General features: G+C 36.1%; 1 protein-coding gene across 1 annotated transcript; it reads left to right on the plus strand.

The window, feature by feature from the left end:
* Positions 1 to 2,521: 2,521 nt before the first annotated feature.
* On the plus strand, positions 2,522 to 24,300 carry LOC121382156. Its single transcript, XM_041511669.1, has 5 exons — positions 2,522 to 3,265; positions 5,384 to 5,510; positions 6,503 to 6,655; positions 7,799 to 7,939; positions 23,431 to 24,300. The coding sequence occupies exons 1-5, from the start codon at positions 3,170 to 3,172 to the stop codon at positions 23,535 to 23,537; spliced, it is 624 nt and encodes a 207-aa protein (XP_041367603.1). The 5' UTR covers positions 2,522 to 3,169; the 3' UTR covers positions 23,538 to 24,300.
* The last annotated feature ends 73 nt before the right edge of the window (positions 24,301 to 24,373 follow it).

Raw genomic sequence — 24,373 nt, forward strand, 5'->3', positions numbered from 1 at the left:
GTTTAGTTGACTTTCATATCGTATATTTTTCTTTTGCCATTCACGAACAGCATGAATAAACGGCACTGGTACGGTGTCGACCATAGCACTTCAGCTCTCTTCAGTTTGCAGTGAAATGGTGAATTTTCTGGCACAGTCATGACAGTAGCTTCGATCCTCACTCAGGAATACAGTTATAGGTCTTTCTACATACTTCAACTTCTTTGAAACCTTACAAAGGTTTCACTTTGGTTTTGATAATTTTGAAGATGGATTGCCTGAACAGTGTTTTATTACGTCACTGAAGCTTGTGTTTGACTAATTATAATGTTTACAACCATATGGTTCCATGATAATGGTGCCCTGAAAGAAATATTTAAAATAGTGTATTAAAACTATGCATTAGACGGTATATATGTTTTTAATTGATGGGTGCAAGTCGTACACTGGGTGGGTATTGAAATCGTACACTAGTCAAAACCGGCATGGTGTGCGTGTCGAACACTTGATTTTTCCACAAATGCAATATCTTAGTTAATATTGGCGGTATGAGTACAAAGGCTTGCATGCTTAATATAAATAGACTATAGGTTGTATGCTATATGTCAAATTAAGTATATGTTTTCATATTTTGCAGTATTTATTTAACATTACTGCAAAACAGGACGTTTCGCACAAATATTAACTTATTTGGTAACATTCAGTCACTAAAATTCGCATACAATATCATCTTACATCTTTCTTTTACAGCGTAAAAGTTCAAATACATTAGTTTCTTATAGTTTAAGATATTTACAAAAATGTTACGGTGATAATGAAAAATGGAGCTTACCCAAGCAAAAAAATCGTGTGAAATTAAGTCCTGCCGTACACCGTTCCTACGGTGTGAGTGTCGGGGTTGGGAGCCCCGAATCACTGCTTTACATACATAATCATGTTCTAAACGATAACACAATATGTTAAACATGACAAAGCTGACAGAAACTAAAGTTGGACGTGGACAGTGATCTACAATATAACTATACATTTTTATGATCTGAGATTTAAACGAGAACAGAGAAAATAGCGAATAAGAGGGACGAGAATCAGAAGGGAGAAGATTTAGAAGAATAATAAGAAGAAGAATACAAGACGGAGATAAATGGCATAAGAAGAAAAGACGCACACGTTAACTCTTATCGCAAGGGCCGTAAAAAGGTTTTCGTTGTTAAAGGCATTTAAGTTTAGTATAAAACTTTTTTTTCAGGATATGTAAGAAATAGAATACAACGTTCGTGTCCATTAGATATCATTTATCTTACAACTCGTTGTTTAAAAACGTATCCAACTCGCTTTCACTCGTTAGGCATGTTTTAAAACAACTATAACGGCCACTCATGTAGTATTCTCTATATAAAACTATTTCTCACACAAACCTCTAACTGACTGTCCTGGAAAGACAGCTAACATTACCGAAGTGACTGCCCAGGATAGCGTGCATAAACATTACTAGAATATAAACAACACACCTAAATTACAATTAATGAATTAATGTCCCCAATACGCCCACAAACTCCACCACTATACGATGCATAAAATCGAATTCGGTATTAAAGCCGGCTCAGGGGCCTAGACTGGGATTTTCAGGTGGTACGCAGACGTTTTCGGCGATGGAATAAAACTCTATTGGCATAGATCATACACGCATTTACATCATATATTTTAATAATAAAAATAAAAATTTGCAATCTCAGGTGGTACGCAGCTGCGTACCTGCGTATATGCAAGCTTGGCCCCTGCGGCTCTTGCATGGACAATAACCACAAACAAACAAAACAAAACAACAAGGTAGATCCACCAGAATTTACGTATATCACGACTTGATTAATGTCATCATCTGTAAGTCACGTTTATTTGGTCGTGATCACCGTGGTGTTCGAACACTGCATGGTCGTCATACAAACCAATAGATAACAGGAACGTTAGGGCCTATTTCGGAAGAAGGGGCAAGACATACAACGTTTGTTCCTAGTAATAGTGTTAGAATTAAGGAACATTCTGGCAGTTAAAAGATCCCTTGCTGCTAATAGAAAAGATTAGCCCATGAAGTGGCGACAGCGGGTTTCCTCTTTAACCATATGTCTGACGCCATAAAACCGTAAATAAAATGTGCTGAGTGCGTCGTTAAATAAAACATAATTTTCTTTCTGGCAGTCATCGACACGTACATAGCATTCGTTCACAACGCATAGTCCTTTCCATTATCTGTGTTTTAGAGCGCGCTAGTTGTGTCATAAACCATGTTCGACAAATGTTTGAGAAAGTCACTAGCACTCACAGTAAGCTTTGTCTAGTGTCCTATGTAAATTATAGTAATACAGCTGGTAAGTTCCACTAGTCTAGACCAAAGATTCACTAGCCGCGCCATGACCGAGTGCAGCCCGAGTGCTCGGACTGTAAGAGTTCTAGACGGACATTTCGACGGTTATGACGCTCTCATAACTGTCCAAATGTCCGTCTAGTTCTCTTACATTCAGAGTATTCGGGCTAGACCGAGGGCTAATGGATTTGTCTTACCCTGTGACATAATTTATTTTCCAAACAAGCAATCTTAGAACATCTATATCGTGTACATATATGAAGCAGGTGAAATCTTTCCTCCAAAAAGGAGTAAATCTTGTCAGTTACTAATTATATTTTGTGGTGGTTTCATATTATTTAGATTTGTTCTATACATTATTGTTAGGTATTATGCATGACTGTTCGTACCGTGTGATTAAAATATTACGATTCAGTGTCAATAACGCATAAACATAAAGCACATTTTACCGTCTGTTTGTTTGCTGTTGGGTGTTTTTTTTTTTTTTTTTTTTTTTTTTTTTGACACTGTTCTATGCATTAAGTGAATGGGACCCATAATTCCATTTGATCAAATAAGCCACCGAGCGACACACATAGATCGATATGGTTGATTGTGGCCATGACAACTGCGTCATAACCGATACCCGTCCCGGGTGAGAACGGAATCAAATATACATTTGGTGACAATTATCGACTTATTAATAGAATGAAGTGTTTTATTGACTCACTATCACGGCTGAAATACTGTGATACGTATATACTTAGACGGTTAGTTATACACGTACATTGAAACCAATCAGCAAAACACATCAATGTAAATTTTAGTTCACACGATGACAGGTATTTCAACATGTTTTTGTCACCGAAGATATTCACTGCGTTGGGATTCGTGATAATACAAGAACAAGCAACTCTAGTTTCAGGCGCGGTGAATTCATCAACCAAGGTAAAGTGTACACATTATTTGTATTAAATTTACAGTAGTATTGTTACAGAGCAGGTGCATGGGACGAGCCACAAAGGACGGCTCATGCTCCTTTTTTCTGTAGAGTTTTTCTTTTCTTCTCTTTTTTTCATTTAAATTCAAAAAAAAATATTCAGTTAACGTTCAAGCACACTGTCATGGACCCTGAGCAACGGTTCGAAGTCCCCCTTTTAGCTACTACAGATGTCGAACCCTATAACAGATAGTGGCAGCAACTTCAACGCTAAATGTAGTTATTGCAGATAGCGTTGTTACTGCACATCACAGTCGCTCAACCCTCGTCTCCGCTATCTGAGTTTTCTGTTCATCACAGGAGTTGATGATTAGTGGCTTGTTGTAGAGAATCCGGCAGTGGTTTTCTACAAACCGGCCTCGGTGGCGTCGTGGTTAGGCCATCGGTCTAGAGGCTGGTAGGTACTGGGTTCGGATCCCAGTTGAGGCATGGGATTTTTAATCCAGATACCGACTCCAAACCCTGAGTGAGTGCTCAGCAAGGCTGAATGGGTAGGTGTAAACCACTTTTACCGACCAGTGATCCATAACTGGTTCAACAAAGGCCATGATTTGCGCTATCCTGGCTATGGGAAGCACAAATAAAAGATCCCTTGCTGCTAATCGGAAAGAATAGCCCATGTAGTGGCGACAGCGGGTTTCCTCTCAAGATCTGTGTGGTCCTTAACCATAATATGTCTGACGCCATATAACCGTAAATAAAATGTGTTGAGTGCGTCGTTAAATAAAACATTTCTTTCTTGTTTTTTTACAACTGACCACTAATCTCGCCCTGGGTGGACCCGATACTGGGATGCGAACCCAGCACCTGCCTGACTCAGGTAAGATGACTTGGCCGTTACGTCATCGATGTCGGTTGCCGGTCTCGTGTATGAGGGTTGGAGCTGCTACCTAGACAAAGATCGTAATAGTAATAAGAACTGTGGTTTAGTCGTAGATTTACGTTTACGTGCAAAACTAAGCTTACGATGTTTTGTGAAATTGGGCCCAGTCTTTTTCATTATGGTCAGGTTTTATTTATTACAAAAATAATCATGTGAAGGCACGTTTGTCGGATAGAATATTGGACTTGGATTGTGGAGGGTCTATGAATATATTAAAATATTACACCCCCCCCCCCCCCCCCGTCATCAAGTTACATATATGGTAAAAGGTAGGGGCCTTATTCACAAAGGTCTCTTAGGCTCTGCTAGACAACAAAACATCCTCTTTGCAAGTCTTTTAGCATTGCACTGCGAGATCGCAAAGTTGCGAGAGGTTAGTGAATTGGGCCTCGATGTTTTAAACGCATTCTTGACCATTTAAGGGCACGGTGTAGCTCAGATCGCTCGATTGATGTGCAGTTGGTAGTAGAATATATCATCTTTGAAATTAATAGACACAAGCAGCATGTTTTTTCCACGTTCCAGCCAGTTCCTTTATGACTAGTATATCAAAAGTGTGTGCTGTCCTATCTGAGAAAAGTATATAAGAGCTTCCATACTGCTGGTCGGTATACTAGAATATATAGCGACACCCAGTTTCCCCCCTTCTCTTTCTCGCTGCCACACTAGTATCAAACTAAGCGAATATTAGACGCCAAATAGAGAGTATTTGTTTCTGTTGTGTTTAATTCAGTGCTAGATCGTTCGATCGCCTGATGTAAGATAGGTCATTGGATCGATCGCCCTAGTTAGCTATAGACTCCGGGTATTGTTCTCCTCTCCTCTATATGGAAAATGCATGTAAAAATTCTTTGCTGCTTAGCATTTGTGGAGACAGATTTGTCTGTCTAAATCACTGTGTGTATATCTATCTTACTCCACTCTGTCTCAAGTATCGAACTAACTACATGCTGCAGCCGTAGTTTAAAATGTGCTGATGTGTCGATAAATAAACTAATCCTTTTTTCTTAGTCATTTCAGAACATATTGCTATAATATTTATCTTTTACAGAGGCGGAATAAAACATTTTTGTGAGGTTTTTTCACTTCCGTCTGAAAATTCTGCCAGCAGAAAACAATAAAATTTACACTTAATTTAATAATCAGTTTAGACCATACAGAATATTGTATTCAAACATTGCAGGGCATTGATGGCGTTTCGATTTTGGCTAACGGCGGAAGTGACAAATCGTCCATCGAAAACGAGGTTCTCGGACCACTCAGGGTGTGGCACATTGTGTTTCTGGTCTGTGTGGTGCTTCTTGTCATAGGTAAGAATCGGATTCCACTTTGAAGTGTAATGGCTCAGCTAAATAGTGGGGCGGGACATAGCTCAGTGGTAAAGCTCTCGCTTGATGCGCAGTGGGTCCATTGGGCAATTTCTCGTTCCAGCCGGTGCACCACGACTGGTTTACCAAATACCATGGTATGTGCTGCCCTGTCTGTGTGATGGTGCATATAAAAGATATCGCTATCAATGGACTAGGATTTTTTCCCCGCCTCAGCCAGTGTCCCACGTCTGGTATATCAAAAGCTGTGGTATGCACTGTCCTCCATGGCATATAAAAATATATCATATTCCTTTTCTGTTAGAAGTAGCTTATATGGCAGCAGCAGGTTTCCTCTCTGATTCTCTGTCAGCTGTTGAAATATCCGATGCAGACATCAAATATCCGTAGTTTCAAATGTGCTTATTAGTATTATGAAACGAAAAATGAATCGAAATATAAATAACTATATAATGAGCATAATATTAGTCCACGATTTCGCAGTCGTGATGGCAATATCCATGAAAACACTTCACTTAGAAACAGTTCATTAGATGTATGTGCGTTACGTGCGAAAAAGAAACCCCTCATTTATATTTATACCTAACAAAACCTATTTTAAATCGTTTTGTTTTTAAAAAATACATTATACCATAGTAATAATATTATGATTTACAAAAGAAAATTCATATACTTATTTTTTTTTTTTTAAATAAAGACTTTCCCTCCAAAATATGTTATTGGCACTACAACGGAGTTGATTTGTTTTTCTAATGTATATAATATTATAACGGTCCTAACTTTTTAATAGTAGTTCACGAATTAAGTTTCAGGGGCCTAATTCACAAAACTCTCGCAACTTTGCGATATCGCAGTGCAATGCTAAAAGACTTGCAAAGATGATGCTTTGTTGTCTAGCAGAGCCTAAGAGAGCTTTGCGAATTAGGCCCCCGAACTACTGTATACTACACAATTTACTGTTATTTATTTCACAGTTGTTATCGTCTGCTGCTGTGTTGATTACCGTATCCCTAGAACCAGACAAGAAATCGAAGAAAGATACCAGAAAAGAATTGACAATTCAAAATTTGTTAAATACTTGGACAGTCTTCCCGATAATGCAGCGAATCTTAGACTAAACAAAAAAGGTAAGCAACATCACATGGATGGGTCCAATCAAACACAGATTGTAATCCCTGTTAACAAACACGAGTAAGATACTATCAGAGGATTCGTAATACTAACAACCGCAAGTATCGTCTTATATAGTAACAACAAAAGACGTGTAATTGCTGTGTGAAATCGATTATTGCATTTCATTTTATTTTCGTGCTTATAGCCAATTTAGTTTCAAGCACGCTGTCCTTGTCATACACCTCAGCTATCTAAGCTGTCTGTCCAGGACAGTGGGTTAGTTGTTAGTGGTTAGTGAGAGAGAAGATGGTGTAGTGGTGTTACCCATTGAGTTGTTAAAACTCGCTCTGGATGGCAGCTGGTACCGGGCTGCGAACCAGCCTTATGACCGATGGTTTAACCACGACACCACCGAGGCCAAACATCGATTATTTTGTCGTCAGTATTTATATATCCCTCCAATAGGGTATTCGGCAATCTTCGTTTCATCCAGTATGTAACGATTCCGATCATAGTTTATAAGGTATAAAATACAGTGAATTGTATGAACAGTTGGTGATGAATGCATAGTGGTCTAGTGGTCTAAGACACAGCATTTGGTGCTCTGTGGATTCGAATCCCGGCTGATACATAACTACATATTATTAAAAAAATGATTTGTATTCATTTTTATTAATAACCTGGTGAAAGCCTGGGTGCGTCTTACAAATCTTGTACGCACTACCAGTTGCGTATTAATTGCTAAATGATGTCTTTTTTGTCGTTCGGCCAGATAATAAATATTGAAAGTTCACTAGTTTCGTAAAAATTATACTTAACGAAAATGCATATAGTATTGATTTCTAACTGGATTCAACCATTTGGTACGCGAATGCCAACCATTTGGTACGCGAATGCCAACCATTTGGTACGCGAATGCCCTCTGAAATAATACAAAGAAAAAATGTCGTAAGATATGTACATATAAAATTAAGTTTTGTCAAATACGACAGGCAACCATAAATATAAACATTACTATACATATTCAAGCTTACACATACACACACACATTCTAAGGGGTTGGGGGTGGGTGGGTGGGGTGGGAATAGCATGATGCAGCGACGGAGAGAAGAGGGAAATATGGATAATTATAACAATTTATTTATGTTTTTTTACAGTTTCGTCAAGGTCCTCTATAGAAGTAGATACCAATATTCCCAAGATCAAGGTCACTAAGGACGGCAATCTAGCAGTGGCGACACCCCTAGCTGGCCATCCCAGCAAAGCTCTAGCTGAATTGGCTAAAAGGAAACAGTTTGGTAAGTGGCCATTTCTCTCTCTCTCTCTCTCTCTCTCTCTCTCTCTCTCTCTCTCTCTCTCTCTCTCTCTCTCTCTCTCTCTCTCTCTCTCTCTCTCTCTCGATTAGGTTAAAATAATTCAAATGATGTAGGAAGCATCAGTTATGGTCTTAAAATGTATTTAGGTCTACTTTCAGATAAAGCAACATTGGTCACTGAAATGTTTTTGTTTTAAATTTCCGTATGTCCACCCCATTTTCACAATGACATTCTCCTAATTTGCAGAATCAGCTGTTTTATAGTACATTTAGTAATACAAATACTTCCTCTTTTGCAACAGAAAAAAAAAAAATGTTTTATTTAACGACGCACTCAACACATTTTATTTACGGTTATATGGCGTCAGACATATGGTTAAGGACCACACAGATTTTGAGAGGAAACCCGCTGTCGCCACTACATTGGCTACTCTTTCCGATTAGCAGCAAGGGATCTTTTATTTGCGCTTCCCACAGGCAGGATAGCACAAACCATGCCTTTTGTTGAACCAGTTATGGATCACTGGTCGGTGCAAGTGGTTTACACCTACCCACGGAGTCTTGTGGAGCACTCACTTAGGGTTTGCAGTCGGTAACCGGATTAAAAATCCCATGCCTCGACAGGGATCCGAACTCAGTACCTACCAGACTGTAGACCGATGGCCTAACCACGACGCCACCGAGGCCGGTCTTTAACAACAGATGAAATAATGTTGCAGTTGGTCACTGATTTGTTTTCATCATGTCCACCATGCTATCAACATGACTTTCTTCGTAATTATATACTTTTTAAATTGATGATATAAGCATCAGACTAAGGTTAAGATGTGGCCGATATGCATCTTAAAATAACCACGACTGGTATATCAAAGGCCGTGGTATGTGTTATCCTGTCTGTGGGATGGTGCATATAAAAGATCCCTTGCTGCTAATCGAAATGAGTAGCCCATGAAGTGGCGATAGCGGGTTTCATCTCTATATTTGTGTGGTCCTTAACCATATGTCTGACGCGATATAACCGTAAATAAAACGTGTTGAGTGCGTCGTTAAATAAAACATTTCCTTCCTTCCTTCCTTAAAATAACAGTGTTTATCAATGACATACACACCCGTGGAATACTAGTAGCAAATTCTGAACTATTTTTGATTACATTTATTCAGTTGCCAACATTTGTGTAACTTTTTTGTTTTCAACCCAATGTATATCTCAACAGCTTCCGTCAGCTTTAAATTAAACAATGTGTTTGATTTAGAAGTGACGTCATTAAGGCATTTTAAAAACACGTGATAATAATTTCTGTGGTTAGGTTATATTATTTTGTTTCACACCTCGGCAACATTAACACACTTGATGGTTTCCTGTACTTAAACGGCTTCACCATTTAAAAAATTACTTCTCCATCAAATAATTTAATCGACCTAACTCAGAAAAGTGAAAACACGCGATGGTATCCCTCATTACGCTTTTTCTTTTCTTTGACAAGCAACATAAGTTGTCCAATTAGTAGGATGAAATGAGCTGTATATAGTTTTCGTTTCTCCCCTGACATTATATATATATATATATATATATATATATCGTTAAAAAGTGTATGTTTTTCTCTACATGACAGGCTTGTTTCGTGAGAGAGTTGAATTATTGCTCTCACTCATCAGATGTAGATTTAATTACACCGTCAACGGAAAGCTGATGACGTAATGGACTCTGTGACGTCGAGGTTACGTCACTATGCAGGTCTATAATAGGTGATGTGTGGTATGCGCACAGAAGGTATTTGCGTCTGTGTCGACATGCTGATACGAGTTCATTCTTGGAGTTTAGTGTGCTGGTTTCAGGTTTATACATTATGAACAGTTTTTCCTTCAGGCAGAGGTTACATCTTTTGCTCGCTGGAGAGTATGATTTTGCTTTGGATAAAATTTTCCACTTAATGGTGTATGGGGTGAATCTATCCTTCAGTGTCCAAATGTACTGACTTAGCGCTGTTTTTTTTTTTTTTTTTTTTTTTTTTTTTTTTTTACACTAGTTAGATGATTTTATTATTATTATTATTAATTTTTTAAAAACGTTTTCTGAAAAATTCATAATCATACAGTTAATACAATAACTTTACATAACAGATCCAATGTTTATAAATAAATATATGAATGTGAAATGTATACACAAAATACTAATAACAATATAAATACTAGTCTTGTCCTTAAACAGTCCTAAAAGCAGTATTCAAAATATAGAAAAAAAAGTCCACCCCCACAACATATGGACATTATAAATCAAAAATATCTATACAGTCGGATCTCGTTATCTCGATCTACGTAAACTCATTATTCCAGGCTAGTTTCATCTCAGTCCACAGTTACATCAAATCTTGGACCATTTTGTTCGTTCTCTTCAACATCGAGAAAACAACGTTTGACTGCATATATATAATTAATCCTTGAATAAATTGTGACATATAGACCAGAATTTTACAAACTTATCATAATTGCAACAAGAGAATGCCACGCTTTTTGTTACATTATAATATAGACTCGGCTCCTTTTGTATCCATGTAAAATCTGGGATGAGACACTTTAAATGACTTTTAAATATTAACTGTTTAGTTATTAATATAATAGCATTAATAAGGATCATTGTGACTCGTCTTAAATCCCAAAATTATATTTTCTTTTGTAAAGTTCATTATTATACCAGTTTTTTTTTGCATCCAAAGCTTTAATTGTTCCCAAATATGCCTAACGTCATTACATTCCCAAAATAGGTGTATTAGTGTTGATATTTCATGTTTACAGAAGGAGCAAAGAGGTGAATCAATATATCCTATGTTATGTAAAAACTTATTTGTAGGCAATATCCTATGAATAATCTTATATTGAAACCATCTTAATTTTGTACTATCTGTGCAGCGAAAAGGTATTGTATTTACCGTTTTCCAATCATCATCATATTTGAAATTTAATTCTTTTTCCCGTTTTAAATTAAATTTATATTTTAAAAATCTCGAATCCAATAAAATATTGTAAAACTGTTTACTGCCTTTACAACTTATCTTAAGATTCGAATTATTATAGGGAAAAATAGGATTTTGCAACTTTCTTTTAAATTTTTTTATTATAAATGTATTGCAATACTGCTTCACTGCACTTAAAAGACCATGGTATTTTTAAAAAGTTGACATCAAGATTATAAATGTTTTTAAATTGTGGGAATGTAATAAATAATCCACTGGACATTATATATCTTGATGTGTAGGGTGTTCTCATTGGACAACCCAGATTATTTCAATCCTTGATAATTGTATGTTGAGATCCTTTGTAGCATGTTCCTTTTTGTTTTTGGTCTGCCAGTCGATAGTTGGAGTACACTTTAAATTTGTGTTATATTCAGGTTTTTTACAGAATGTATTACAATTATATATAACAACAATTTAAGGTAAGAAAGAAAGAAAGAAATGTTTTATTTAACGACGCACTCAACACATTTTATTTACGGTTATATGGCGTCAGACATATGGTTAAGGACCACACTTAAGGTAAGAAGACCGACATCTAGGCCTTTCTGAAAAACAAAAAGTACGAAGACATTCTTTAAAGGACCGAAGCTCACATGTCAAAGTTCATTTATTGATTTATGATCCGTTTCCGTCCTATACACTATTTTTGTAATTTTGTCGACTTTAACCACTACACTAATATAGAAGATGAATTATTTAATGATGGTATTATTTCCTACGTAAGACTTATTATCTCCTAAGTAGGACTCATTTTCTCATAAGTAGGACTTATCTTCTACGTAGGATGTATTATTTCCTACGTGGGGAATAACACAAATCATCTATCACTGAGATGAACGCAGTTCCAGTAATATGCTAAGATTGAAACTGCAATATTTTCATCTACTACGTTCATTAGACAAATGCATCCGTTTCCAATTTTTACTTTGTACGTTTAGCACATTCTCTCTCATTTTTGGTGCCTGCATTCTGACTCCTTACATGTGTTTAGAACCTACATGAATAACGGTCGTCTATAAAAGACGAAACGTGATCTCTGATAATGACATAATGATTTCCAAGGCGGTAATCCCTGCTGGTAAAGTCGTATCGTTAACAGAGGTGACCTTGTGTTTGTTGAAAACACGTCGCTGTTGATCACACCATGTCTGTGATGTCGCAGTAAGTTTAATCACCATGCTATAATACATAATTCTATATGCGACCAAATTATACAATCTTAACCTTTGTCTGTCTGTGTCTCCCACTCTTGTCTCCCACTCTGTCTCCCACTATCGCATTTTGTCTCTTTCTCTGCCCCGCTCCCTCCCTCTCTGTCTCTCGCCCTCTCACTCTCTCTCTCTCTCTCTCTCTCTCTCTCTCTCTCTCTCTCTCTCTCTCTCTCTCTCTCTCTCTCTCTCTCAAATTCGGTACCACTCACAAATATGCGGTAACAAACAGCCACAGAAATACACAGAGACAAAATGACACAAACACACACACACACACACACACACACACACACAGAGAGAGAGAGAGAGAGAGAGAGAGAGAGAGAGAGAGAGAGAGAGAGAGAGAGAGAGAGAGAGAGAGAGAGAGAGAGAGAGAGAGAGCCATGTATGCACATAATATGTACAGACGACATTCCAGAGTTTGCTGCAATTTTTAAGATGTTATCGACTAACAGAGACTTTTTAACGATTGTAATTACATATCAAATATATTTTTCTGCATAAAATATTAGTGGCTTATATTAAACGTGTTTTTCGTACGTACGAAATTATTTGAAGACAAAATCCAGATTTGGCTTCTTACAGATATTAAGCCGACCAGAAACGCATTGAATATACAGACACTGATATTCTAAAGAAAATATATTTAATATGTAAATTTAATCGTAGAAATATTTTATTAGTCGGAGACATCTTACAATGCAGGAAAAAGAAAAAAAAAGAAAAGAAAAAAAGAAAGACATGTTTTATTTAATGATTATATGACGTCAGACATATGGTTAAGGACCACACAGATATTGAGAGAGGAAACCCGCTGTCGTACTTCATGGGCTACTCTTTCCGATTAGCAGCATCCCACAGACAGGGTAGTACATACCATGGCCTTTGATATACCCGTCGTGGTGCACTGGCTGGAACGAGAAATAGCCCAATGGGCTCACCGACAGGGATCGATCTCACACCGACCGCGCATCGAGCGAACGCTGTACCACTGAGATACAATTCATTGATCATTGAACACTTCTCTCAATCTGTAGTTCTGATTTATATAGTAATTTATTCATTTGCAAAGTCGGTCACTCATGCATTGTTCACCAGTTAACTCATTTGCAGTCAATAATGATGATGATGTTGACGATGATGATGATGATGACGATGACGATGACAATGGGGATGGCAATAATTATTGTTATTATCTTCATGGCTATGATGCTGATCGTATTAAAACGAATTAAAACAAATAATGAAATTAAAATTGTATTCGAACTGGAGTTTTAACAAATTCTTGGATTCCACCCCCGACATTGTTGTCTTGTTTAATGCAGTGAGAGGTAACATTCTGGAATGAACTGTTGAGGCTAGCGTGATCCGATCAATGAAATGGTGGGAGGCAGACGTCAGATTGGTGTAAAACCACTGCGTCTTAGGCTCCAATCTACAGAATACACAGGTTACTCGTTGTTCCTTGGGATTCGCTGAATCACACATTCCGTATACACTTGTCAATTATTTTGAAAAAAAAGCAATTAAACGTCCGATTGATAGTAATATAATATATAACAAAACAGTGTTTATATGTGGAATTGTTATATTAAATTCCCACTGTATTAATATTTGATATTCATATTAAGCTTAGTATACAGCTGATATACAATGTACACTTCAGGATGGAAATATTACAATAATAGAAACATTGCTATTTATATATATATATATATACATACATACATATATATATATATATATATATATATATATATATATACATATACACATACACATACACATACACACATACACATACACATACACACATACACGCATACACATACACACACACACACACACACACATATATATATATATATATATATATATATATATATATATATATATATATTTATCATATAATATCTTACATTTTCAGTGCAATCAAAGTATGTGATATTTTTCAGATCACATACTTTAAGAATTTGATAACTTTGCAAATTAGATGTAAATTAGTCGAGGTCTCGGCACTAGGTTTATTGACATTTAAGATAACGTACTTGGGCGACACTCCATGATTGACGTATGCATTCATAGTCATTAAATAAAAACATTTCAATGGCAATTTGACACTGAAAGCTGTCCAGCGTTCAAAAAAAAAAAAAACGTTAGGCATAACTTTATTTTGATGTAAGGACATCCAAAATGACGTCATTCGAGTTTGACGTCATTTCCATTGAAAAATACACGCGTCCCATATTCTTACGTCATTTGAATATCTAGTAATGGTGGACTGGAATTAAAGTTGGGTGTACAGTTTACACAAACATGTTGTATTAATCTTGAGCTTATATGATAAAGAGATTATTACCCTCGTGTATTTCGGTATCGTCAATATCATATATTAGGAATAAAAATAATGTATTATGCTCGCCAGAGGCTCGCATAATACAATTTTTATTCCTAATATATGATATTGACGATACCGAAAAACACGAGGGTAATAATCTATATATATATATATATATATATATATATATATATATATATATATAATTATTATTAAAACAATTTTTTACTCGTTTGTTTACCATATTTCGCGCCCGCGCCCAAAACTGCTCACATGGACCGAATAACACGGCCACTACGCCAGACACGTCGGTCTTGATTGATGTTGAAAAAAGAAAATGATACTTGTCAGATGTTGGCGTGTTATTGCGGCTTTAAATAGACATCTTTATTGATTTAGTCCAAGAAATCTAATGAAAATAGCTCTATGTGAAACAAATCACATTGTACTATATCCGAAATTTCCATCTTAAAAGAGTTTTTAATCTATAGTTCATGTTAAATATATATGCATTTAGAACTGATAGGCCTGATGCACTAAACTCTCGCAGCTTTGCGATCCTCGCATTGTGATATAAAAAAAGGATGACATGATGGTGTAAGAGAGCTTAACGAGCTTTGTGAATTAGGCTGTAGATTACCATATATATATATATATATTCTTCTAAAAAATGTAGGGGAACTCTAATAAGAATTTACAGTTGCAAAAATTGTAAGGTATATTAGCTGTGGGGAATAGTTATATGACAATAGTGAATTAATTGAGCAAGCATTACAACCGGTAGTTCAGTATTACAGTAGGTTTTATGACCACCAAAGCTCTTAAAGGACGACTAGGGGCAGAAGTGAAAGTTGTAAGTTGACGTTTTTCTATCAGTAAATCGCAAATTCAAACAATAAAAATAACTAAAAACAAAACAATAACAACTGTACGATCAACAGAATGAAAACGATTAATAGAAATAATATTCCACGGTGATTAATGGACCTTCCTGGAAATTGTCGAAATCGAGAATGACACGTGTACGAGGCAACTGCGTGATGCACGTGCAAACTATGTAATGACGTGTAAACTATGTAATGTGTTTCGGTGTGTTGATAAACAGACCTGAACGTTCTTTACTATGATGTCTGTGGTCAAAACGTGTGTTTTAATATTTCAGGTTCCCCTACTTTTTTTGAGGAGTATCTATCTATCTATCTATCTATCTATCTATATATATATATATATATATATATATATACTAGTATATATATACTTGGTATAAATTTTCAATAAGTGATTTTCTTTAAACTCCACATTTCTGTGTTCACAAATTTATAAGCAATTATAAATAACTAGTATAATTTAAATTACTTTTCACTTTTTAGTTGGGTCAGGTGTATGGTCACAAGTGATTTGCGGTTGAAAGACTTGTTTACCAAACATACATACCAAGTATGAGACATGTCTTTAAATAGAATCACAATTTAAAAAAATAATTATAAAACCTTTTAGCAATCTCCCAATGACCTTTATTATGACGTCAGAGTTATGATACTGAAGATGTGTTATGGAAAGACGGATCTAATGGAGAAACATACCAAATATGAAAACCATCAATTCAAATTAATTCAAATTAATTTCAAATATTTTAACTAAAAATCTCCATTGACCGTAACCTCGTAATACAATCACTGGCGAGAGAGGGACAATCTCATGGGGTAGCACTATACCAAATAATATCCGGCTGGGTCAAAGTCCAATTGTGATTGAACTACCTTGCCACTATAATGATAAATGAGACAGTGTCCAGAAACCCTTTTATCTGAACAATAGATGTATACGTTTGTATTTCACACATTCCTGTTGTGTCAAGTATCCTTGTGTTTGAGGCATGGGGCACCTGTAGACTAAGTACTAAATTCCGTCATCTCACAAATGAGCAATGAGACGTTCCGTTTTCTTCAGTTAATACTTTGGGCTATTTATGAATTACAGGTTTGGTTGATACCTTGCATAGTATTAAATAGCCTTTAATCTGCAAGAGTTAATATTGTCGCATACGGGAGACTATTTGGGAAGAGCAACCGTGTGGGTTTAAGGACAACTAGGTTCCAGTGTGGGCGAAAGTGGCTGACCGATGTGTATTTTGTGTGAACAAAATGTTAGCGTATAAGATGAGCGTTTTGGCGGAATCGCGAGCTCTGTAATCAATATTCGCCAATTCGTGTCGTAGGCAGTCGGTCCGAAAGAAGACCTCAACACGTGAATCCTAACGAAATTCACGCATCACAATATGAACTCCCACGCAGTTTATTTGTGAGAAGGCAACTTTTTTGTTGTTTTTCTTCTACTTATGTTATTTTTGGTAAAATTCTAAAGTTTAATTTAGGTGTGGGTTTTTTTTTTTAGTTTTCTGCCGTCTGTTATTTTTGGTAAAAATTTCAAAATGGTTTGTTTGCTATTATGTTATTTTGGTAAAATTCTAAAAGAATATTTTTTTTACAAATATTGTTTTCCATTTACGTTATTTTGGGTAAAATTCTGTGAATAGATACTTGTGTTAAAGATCTTGGGATATATAAAATGAAAATAAATATACAATGCGAAATAAGAAAATGTATCTGCTTTTTATATTAAGAAAAAGCAAAAACCTTGCCATTTTAATTATTCTCTCAAATCTAATATGATGCATATTGACCCGTATTAAGCTGCCAATGGTATTAACTGCCGATGAATTGTTAAATATATTACGTAATAAGGCGCTATATATAATACGTGTTGCGTTTTATGAGATTTCGGCGACAATTATGTTTGCAGTTCGTGTCATCTCTACTAATGTGGGTGGGGTTGGTGTAGGAAGGTGTAGACGTTTTCCAAGTCATTCATAGCCTTCCGTTAATAACAGAAAAACGATGACAGCTACTATGGCATATTTCTCTCTCTCTCTCTCTCTCTCTCTCTCTCTCTCTCTCTCTCTCTCTCTCTCTCTCTCCTCTCTCTCTCTCTCTCTCTCTGCGTGTGTGTATGTATATATATATATATATATATATATATATATATATATATATATATATATATATATATATGGTTTTTTATGTGCTAACTTGCAATGCTCTGTGTTGTACGTTTTAGCACTTCAACTTCAAAATATTTTTTTAATAAATCACCCAATATAAATTTTAGTGGATTTTTAAAATTTTATATTAATTATAAGTTCCCTCCCCCAATCCCACCTTTCTTCTCAAGACAAAACAGGCTCCTAAAGCTGATATATACTGATTTCGAATCCAAATAAAGACTCCCATTCAGAATGAGATTTAATGACTCAGCAGGGCGATATAAGGTCGACTTCTTTCTCACTAACCGCTAACAACTAAACATTAACTATTCATTTAGGCTCGGAAAATGGTTTTGCGTGTTGTAGTTGTTTCAACCAATCACCAGTAACACCAGTTGATGAAGTAAATCGATATATCCAAACTGCAGAGAAAAACATACAGAATTTTAGCTGAATGAAAATAAGGTGGCTCTCTCATAGCGTGATTGGCACGATAACGTGACTTTTAGGTTTATTTACACTCGCCTTACAAATACGTGTTTAAAACTGTTATCTCGGCAATCTTATTAAAATTAGCTCTACTGGTCTCACCAGTAGACCTAACAACATTGCGTGGACTCCCATGTCCAGGTGACATTTCATCTATAAGTAACAATTTAAATCTCGACCAATTACACTTCGCCTTTTATAACGTTATTCAGGAGCATACAAATTCTAAAAATATCGGTCGAGACTATTTATGCAATAGGCGAACTTGTTGGTCTGTTTCAACATTGAAAAACCAGGGGAAAAAGTGCAGTAAGAAACTGTGGATTGTATACTAGTATAAACAGATTTTATGGCTATACCATCACTGGTTGTTTTTGTCTTGAAACGAATTTTATATAAAATTTTATATTGAAATTAGTTTCCGGCATACTTCGTAATTCACCCGAATCATTTCATATACCCTCGGCATAAACCCAAATGTTTTCAAATTCTTTTCAAATCACTGGCATGATTTTGCAAGTAAGGTTTTGATTGGTCGAATGAAAAGTCAACTGGACATGAGCTCCAACGGGCTGCTGTTAAATCCACATGTAACAGTGGAACTAATTTTAATTAGATTGTTATCTCAGTTGTAAAGTAAAAGAATATAGCCACTTATAATAGTTCATCCACATTATTTTACCTCCAATAACCTGTCTTTCTGCTCTATCATTTAGTCGCAGTTGTTACATGTTAATGAGATAAATAGAGAATAACTGGTTTGTTTTAAAATGTCGGCTTTATTGTACGAAGGTTAAAATGGTGTTTGTCATTCGCCATTCGACCTGAACAAGATAACCCCTATTATCTTAAGACAGTAACCGGTTATTTTATTTATCCCGCAATCCACATAATATCCAAAATTAATGAACTGTGAAAAAATTAAAAAAATTAAAAAATTAAAACCATCAACTCAAATGAAAAACCCCCACCCAGAAATAACTTTGGACAATACAACATTCCTTTCCTGATCATAACTAGTGTAAACTTAAAGTAGTTCTGTTCAAGAAAGCTATATTTTTGGTTAGTGATCTAAAATATAGAAATTAATCTAATCATCATGTCTTGCAATGTGGATGGTGATTGCAGGATAAACTATATTAAAAAGTGGAATTTTTTTTAATGTTTGACTGTTCACGGTAGCAATATATCAAAAACATTACCGTATCACTGACATAGTAGGTGGCGTAATGTCCAAACCAATGGCCTTAATGCTGACAGGCACCGGATTCACACACTGAGAACATTTTAACAATCTCAACGAGGAGATGCAAAGACCGACTTCTCTCACACTGGATATTAACACCCAACCACTAGGCCATGCACTGGACACTCGGTTCAGAGGCCCAGGACAGCGTATTTAAATTTTACTTAGATAGAAGCATGGACATAAACTGACACGAATGAAGTAAATGTTTTATTTGAAAACGCACTCAACACATTTTATTTACGATTATATGGCGTTGGACATATGGTTAAGGACCACACATATATTGTGAGAGGAAACCCTCTGTCGTCACTTCATGGGCTACTCTTTTTGATTAGCAGTAAGGGATCTTTTATATGCAACATCCCATAGACACATACCACGGCCTTTGATATACCAGTCGTGGTGCACTGGCTGAAGCGAGAAATAGCCGACGGGGAATGATATCAGACCGATTGCGCATACGCAGAGCAAAAACTCCCAAGTCATTAAAACTGTAGATTGCATTAGGAACTGATAATATAACATTGGTAGTAGAGATTTCAGTTTTAATACAAGCATAAGTAATCAAATAGTGTGATGCTGGTATAGTAGATAATTTAGTTTTCTCAATTTATGTTATATACAAAGGATGAAGACCGACATTAAAAATAAACAGAACAACGTTCATTGAGACCTAAATATCAGATTCAGAGAAGAACGTAATTTCGTTTACCCCAATGTAAGGAATGACGCATTGTAAATCAATACTGTGTCAAACATTATGCTGAAGATACCTTACCGGCCTCGGTGGCGCAGTGGTTAGGCCATCGGACTACAGGATGGTAGGTACAGGGTTCGCAGCCCGGTACCGGTGTGACATATAATTTGCACTCCCCTGTATTTGCACTCCCCAGTCAAGATTATACGTAGAATAAGCACTCCCCAGTGCGTATTATACATGTAATATGCACTCCCCCAGTCTATATTATATGTATAATATGCACTCCCTCTGAATAATATGCACTCCCCCAGTTTATATTACACGTAGATTATAATAATGTTTTAAGCATTCACATAATTATTTAAAAAAAATTACGTTTTGTTTTAATGTTTATATGGTCAGTGCATTTTGTAAAAGTTGATATAAATATCGGTGGCGAATCTCGATGGCTATGTGAATCAGGGGCGGATCCAAGAAGGCCAAAACATTCCTGAATCCCAGAATTTCTTCACCTATCCTTTGCTTCCATTACTTCCCCTTAATATGACAGAAAGTATGTGAAGACAGCATTGCAAAGCTCTACATTCATTATTAGATTTATATTCTATAGCACCCATAAATTACTATAAATTATTACAATGGGCACTACCCGTTCATTATTATACGTATAATCCACACTCCCATTCAATATTATACGTATAATCTACACTCCCCATTCACAATTATACGTATAATATACACATAATCTACTCTACGTTCATTATTAACATATATTCTATACAACCCATAACTTATTATACATATAATGTGGACTACCCATTCACTATTATACTTATATTCTACACCTTACATTCATTGTTATAGACATAATCTGTACACTCCGTTCATTATCACTCCCCATTCATTATAATATGTAATATGCACGCCACATGCATTATTATACATATAATATGCACAACCCATTTATTATTATGCGTATAATATACACTCAATTTCAATATTATATGTATGATCTACATTCCCCATTCATTATAATATGTATAATATACTCTCTCCATTCATTATTATACGTATAATTTACACTCCCCATTCATTATTATACGTATAATCTATACCCCCCTTTCATTATTAGACAGCTAATCTACCCTGCCCATTAATTAGTATATGTATAATCTGCATTCCCCATCCATTACTATACATGTAATTCTCATTCATTACTATACACATAATATATACTCCCCATTCATTATTATACATATAATATTACTCCCCAATAATTACTATCAATTGACAATCCTGCGAAATGAATCTTTTTGTTTTTAAATATATATAATGTGCACTCCCCATTCATTATTATACATACAATATACATGTACACTTCCCATTCATTATTATCAATTGACAATCCTGCCCAGTAACACGTTGTTCTTTTAAATATACATATACGCTGCACTCCCCATTCATTATTATACACATAATCGACTCTATGTTCAATATTAGACAAATATTCTATACTACCCATACATCAGTATACATATAATGCACACTCCCCATTCACTATTATGCATGTACTTATAATCTACACCTTACGTGTATTGATATACACACAATCTACACTTCCTGTTCATTATTATTCATATAATCTATACTCCCCATTCATTATTATATGTAATATACACTCCACATTTATTATTATACGTATAATCTACCCCCCCCCCACCCCCCATTCATTATATATACACATAATCTAGACAACACTTTTCGTTTTATATGTATAGTAATAAATGTGCAGTGTAGATCACATATATAGTCATATTTGTGGAATGCAGAATACATTTTGATGAATGCAGAGTGTAAGTTGTATGTATAATAAAAGAAATGTGTGTAAATCATGTGTATAATAAAGAATGTGGAGTGTAGATTATATGTATATCAAGCATTCTGGGAGTACTGAAAAAGCAATACATGCCCCCTACAGGGCCCAACATTTTTGTTATATTTTCTATGGAAGTTAAACTTGATCTGTAACAGTACATGACAAAGCTATATACAACATTTAATCTCAGTATCTTCAGTCATTGAAAAAAAGTCTGAAAAACATATTTTCATATATCCAAAGTTTAAGGACTATAACTCTGTAAAAACAAATGGGCAAATTGCCATAAAATTCAAACTTGATATGTAATAGTACATCATAAAGCTATACACAACACTTCAGTTCAGTATATTGAGGCATTGCAAAGACAAAGTCTGGACAACTAATTTTTGTTTCGCCAAAATTCAAGGGCTATATCTTTGTCAAAAATAGGTAAATCATCATGAAAGTCAAACTTGATATGTAATAGTATATGATAAAGCTACATGTAAAGTAAATCGTCAAGAAAGTCAAACTTGATCTGTAATGGTACACTATAAAGCTATACACAAAACTGCAGCTCAGTATGTTGAAGCATTGGGGGGGGGGGGGGGGGGGGGGGAGAGAGAGTTCGGAAACAAATTTCCGTAACCCGTATGTTCAAGGACCATAATTCGGTCAAACTGTGTAGATCGTCATGAAAGTCAAACTTGATCTCTAATGGTGTATGATCAAATTATATACCAAATTTCAGCTCAATATCTCGAGGCACTGTGGGACAAACATATACAAAAACCTTTATGTGGGATAAACGGATGGACAGACTCCAGACGGACAGACAGAAGAACGGAGATATAGCCTATAGATAACCCTTCCGGTTGGGCCAATAGGGGACTAATAATGAACGTGGATTGTATTCATTGAAGTATTCAAACATAGTAGTGGAGAGTGCACATTATATGTATAATAATAAAAAGGGGAGTGCAAATAATTCAAGGGGAGTGTGTATTATACGTATATTGATAACTGGAGGAGTGCAAATTATACGTATAATAATGACTGGGGAGTGCATATTCTTGGGGAGTGCAAATTAAATGCTTCACCGCCTCGAACCCAGAGCGAGTTCTTAAGGGCTCAGTGGGTAGGTGTATGGCCACTACATCCTCTTCTCTCTCACTAACCACTAACAACTAACCCACTGTCCTGGACAGACAGCCCAGATAGCTAAGGTGTGCCCAGGACAGCGTGCTTGAACCTTAATTGGACATAAGCACGAAAATAAGTGGAAATGAAATGAAGATACCTTCTGATACATTCTGATACCTGTGATTGGCTGTCCCGAGGTTCATTATATCTATGACGTCATTAACTTATACACTTTCATCATAAAGTTTGAGGTTTTTTGTTTAGTGTTTTCCCGTTAAATTATACTACAAATGACTTTATTAAAGGGTGTTTAAGAAATAGAATAACACAGTCGTGTTCGGTGGATAAATCGTCTCTAACGGGTACTCGTGTAGTATCGTCTATTTTTGTCCAGTTGTAAATGATTTGTTTCAAATATTTGTTTTTCAGGCGAACCCAAGTCTCGACCTGGACAGAAAGCAATGGCTACTGCTATGCAGTCAGTACCGAAGCCGCAAATAACAGGAAAAACAAGACAATCATCGAACAATCATTGATATGTGTCGAGATGAGTTATCGGGATCCCCGTATTCCGATACTTCACGAACTTCAATATTTGGAGTGCTCTGTTGCATCACTCGTGCACAAATGCAAACCGTGATAGTATAAACAGCACACACGAGGCACACAAGCAAGCAAGCAAACACACACACACACACACGCACGCACAAAGAAACAATTTGCAAGCGAGCACATAGGCCTACACGCCACCACCTCCTTGACCACAATCATCATCATCACCACCACCACCACACCATAGCCTTCTAGGACTGTCTCAAACACGGGCGTTCGGGTCCTGGCTGGGGTTTATGGGTGTTTAGTTAAAAAAAAACCCATATCATTCGATGGAACGAGTCGCATCATGTTTTGTCGTATATATTGACATACTGTATACGGCAATTAAAGGTATGACTCGTTCCATGGAGTGGTTCTAACAAAAAACCCATAAACTCCAAACAGGACCCGAACGTCCGTGGTCTTACACTGTGTGCTCCGATTAGGAGGTGCGGGGACACAACGCCAAAATATCTCACACATACCTCTTGTACACTGAACAACAAATATTAATTTAGTTCTGTTTAATTTCTGTTATTTAAGTTATTGCTTGAATCTCATTAGTTTTTGTATCTATTAAAATTAACGAGGGCGGGACATAGCTCAGCGGTACAGCGCTCCTTTGATGCGCGGTCGGTCTGGAATCGACCCCCGTCGTTGGGCCCATTAGGCTATTTCTCGTTCCAGCCAGTGCACCATGACTAGTATATTTAAAGCCGTGGTATGTGCTATCCTGTCTGTGGGGTGGTGTATATAAACGATTCCTTGCTGCTAATCG

This window comes from Gigantopelta aegis, chromosome 9, assembly GCF_016097555.1.
Source record: "Gigantopelta aegis isolate Gae_Host chromosome 9, Gae_host_genome, whole genome shotgun sequence".
Taxonomy (NCBI): domain Eukaryota; kingdom Metazoa; phylum Mollusca; class Gastropoda; order Neomphalida; family Peltospiridae; genus Gigantopelta; species Gigantopelta aegis.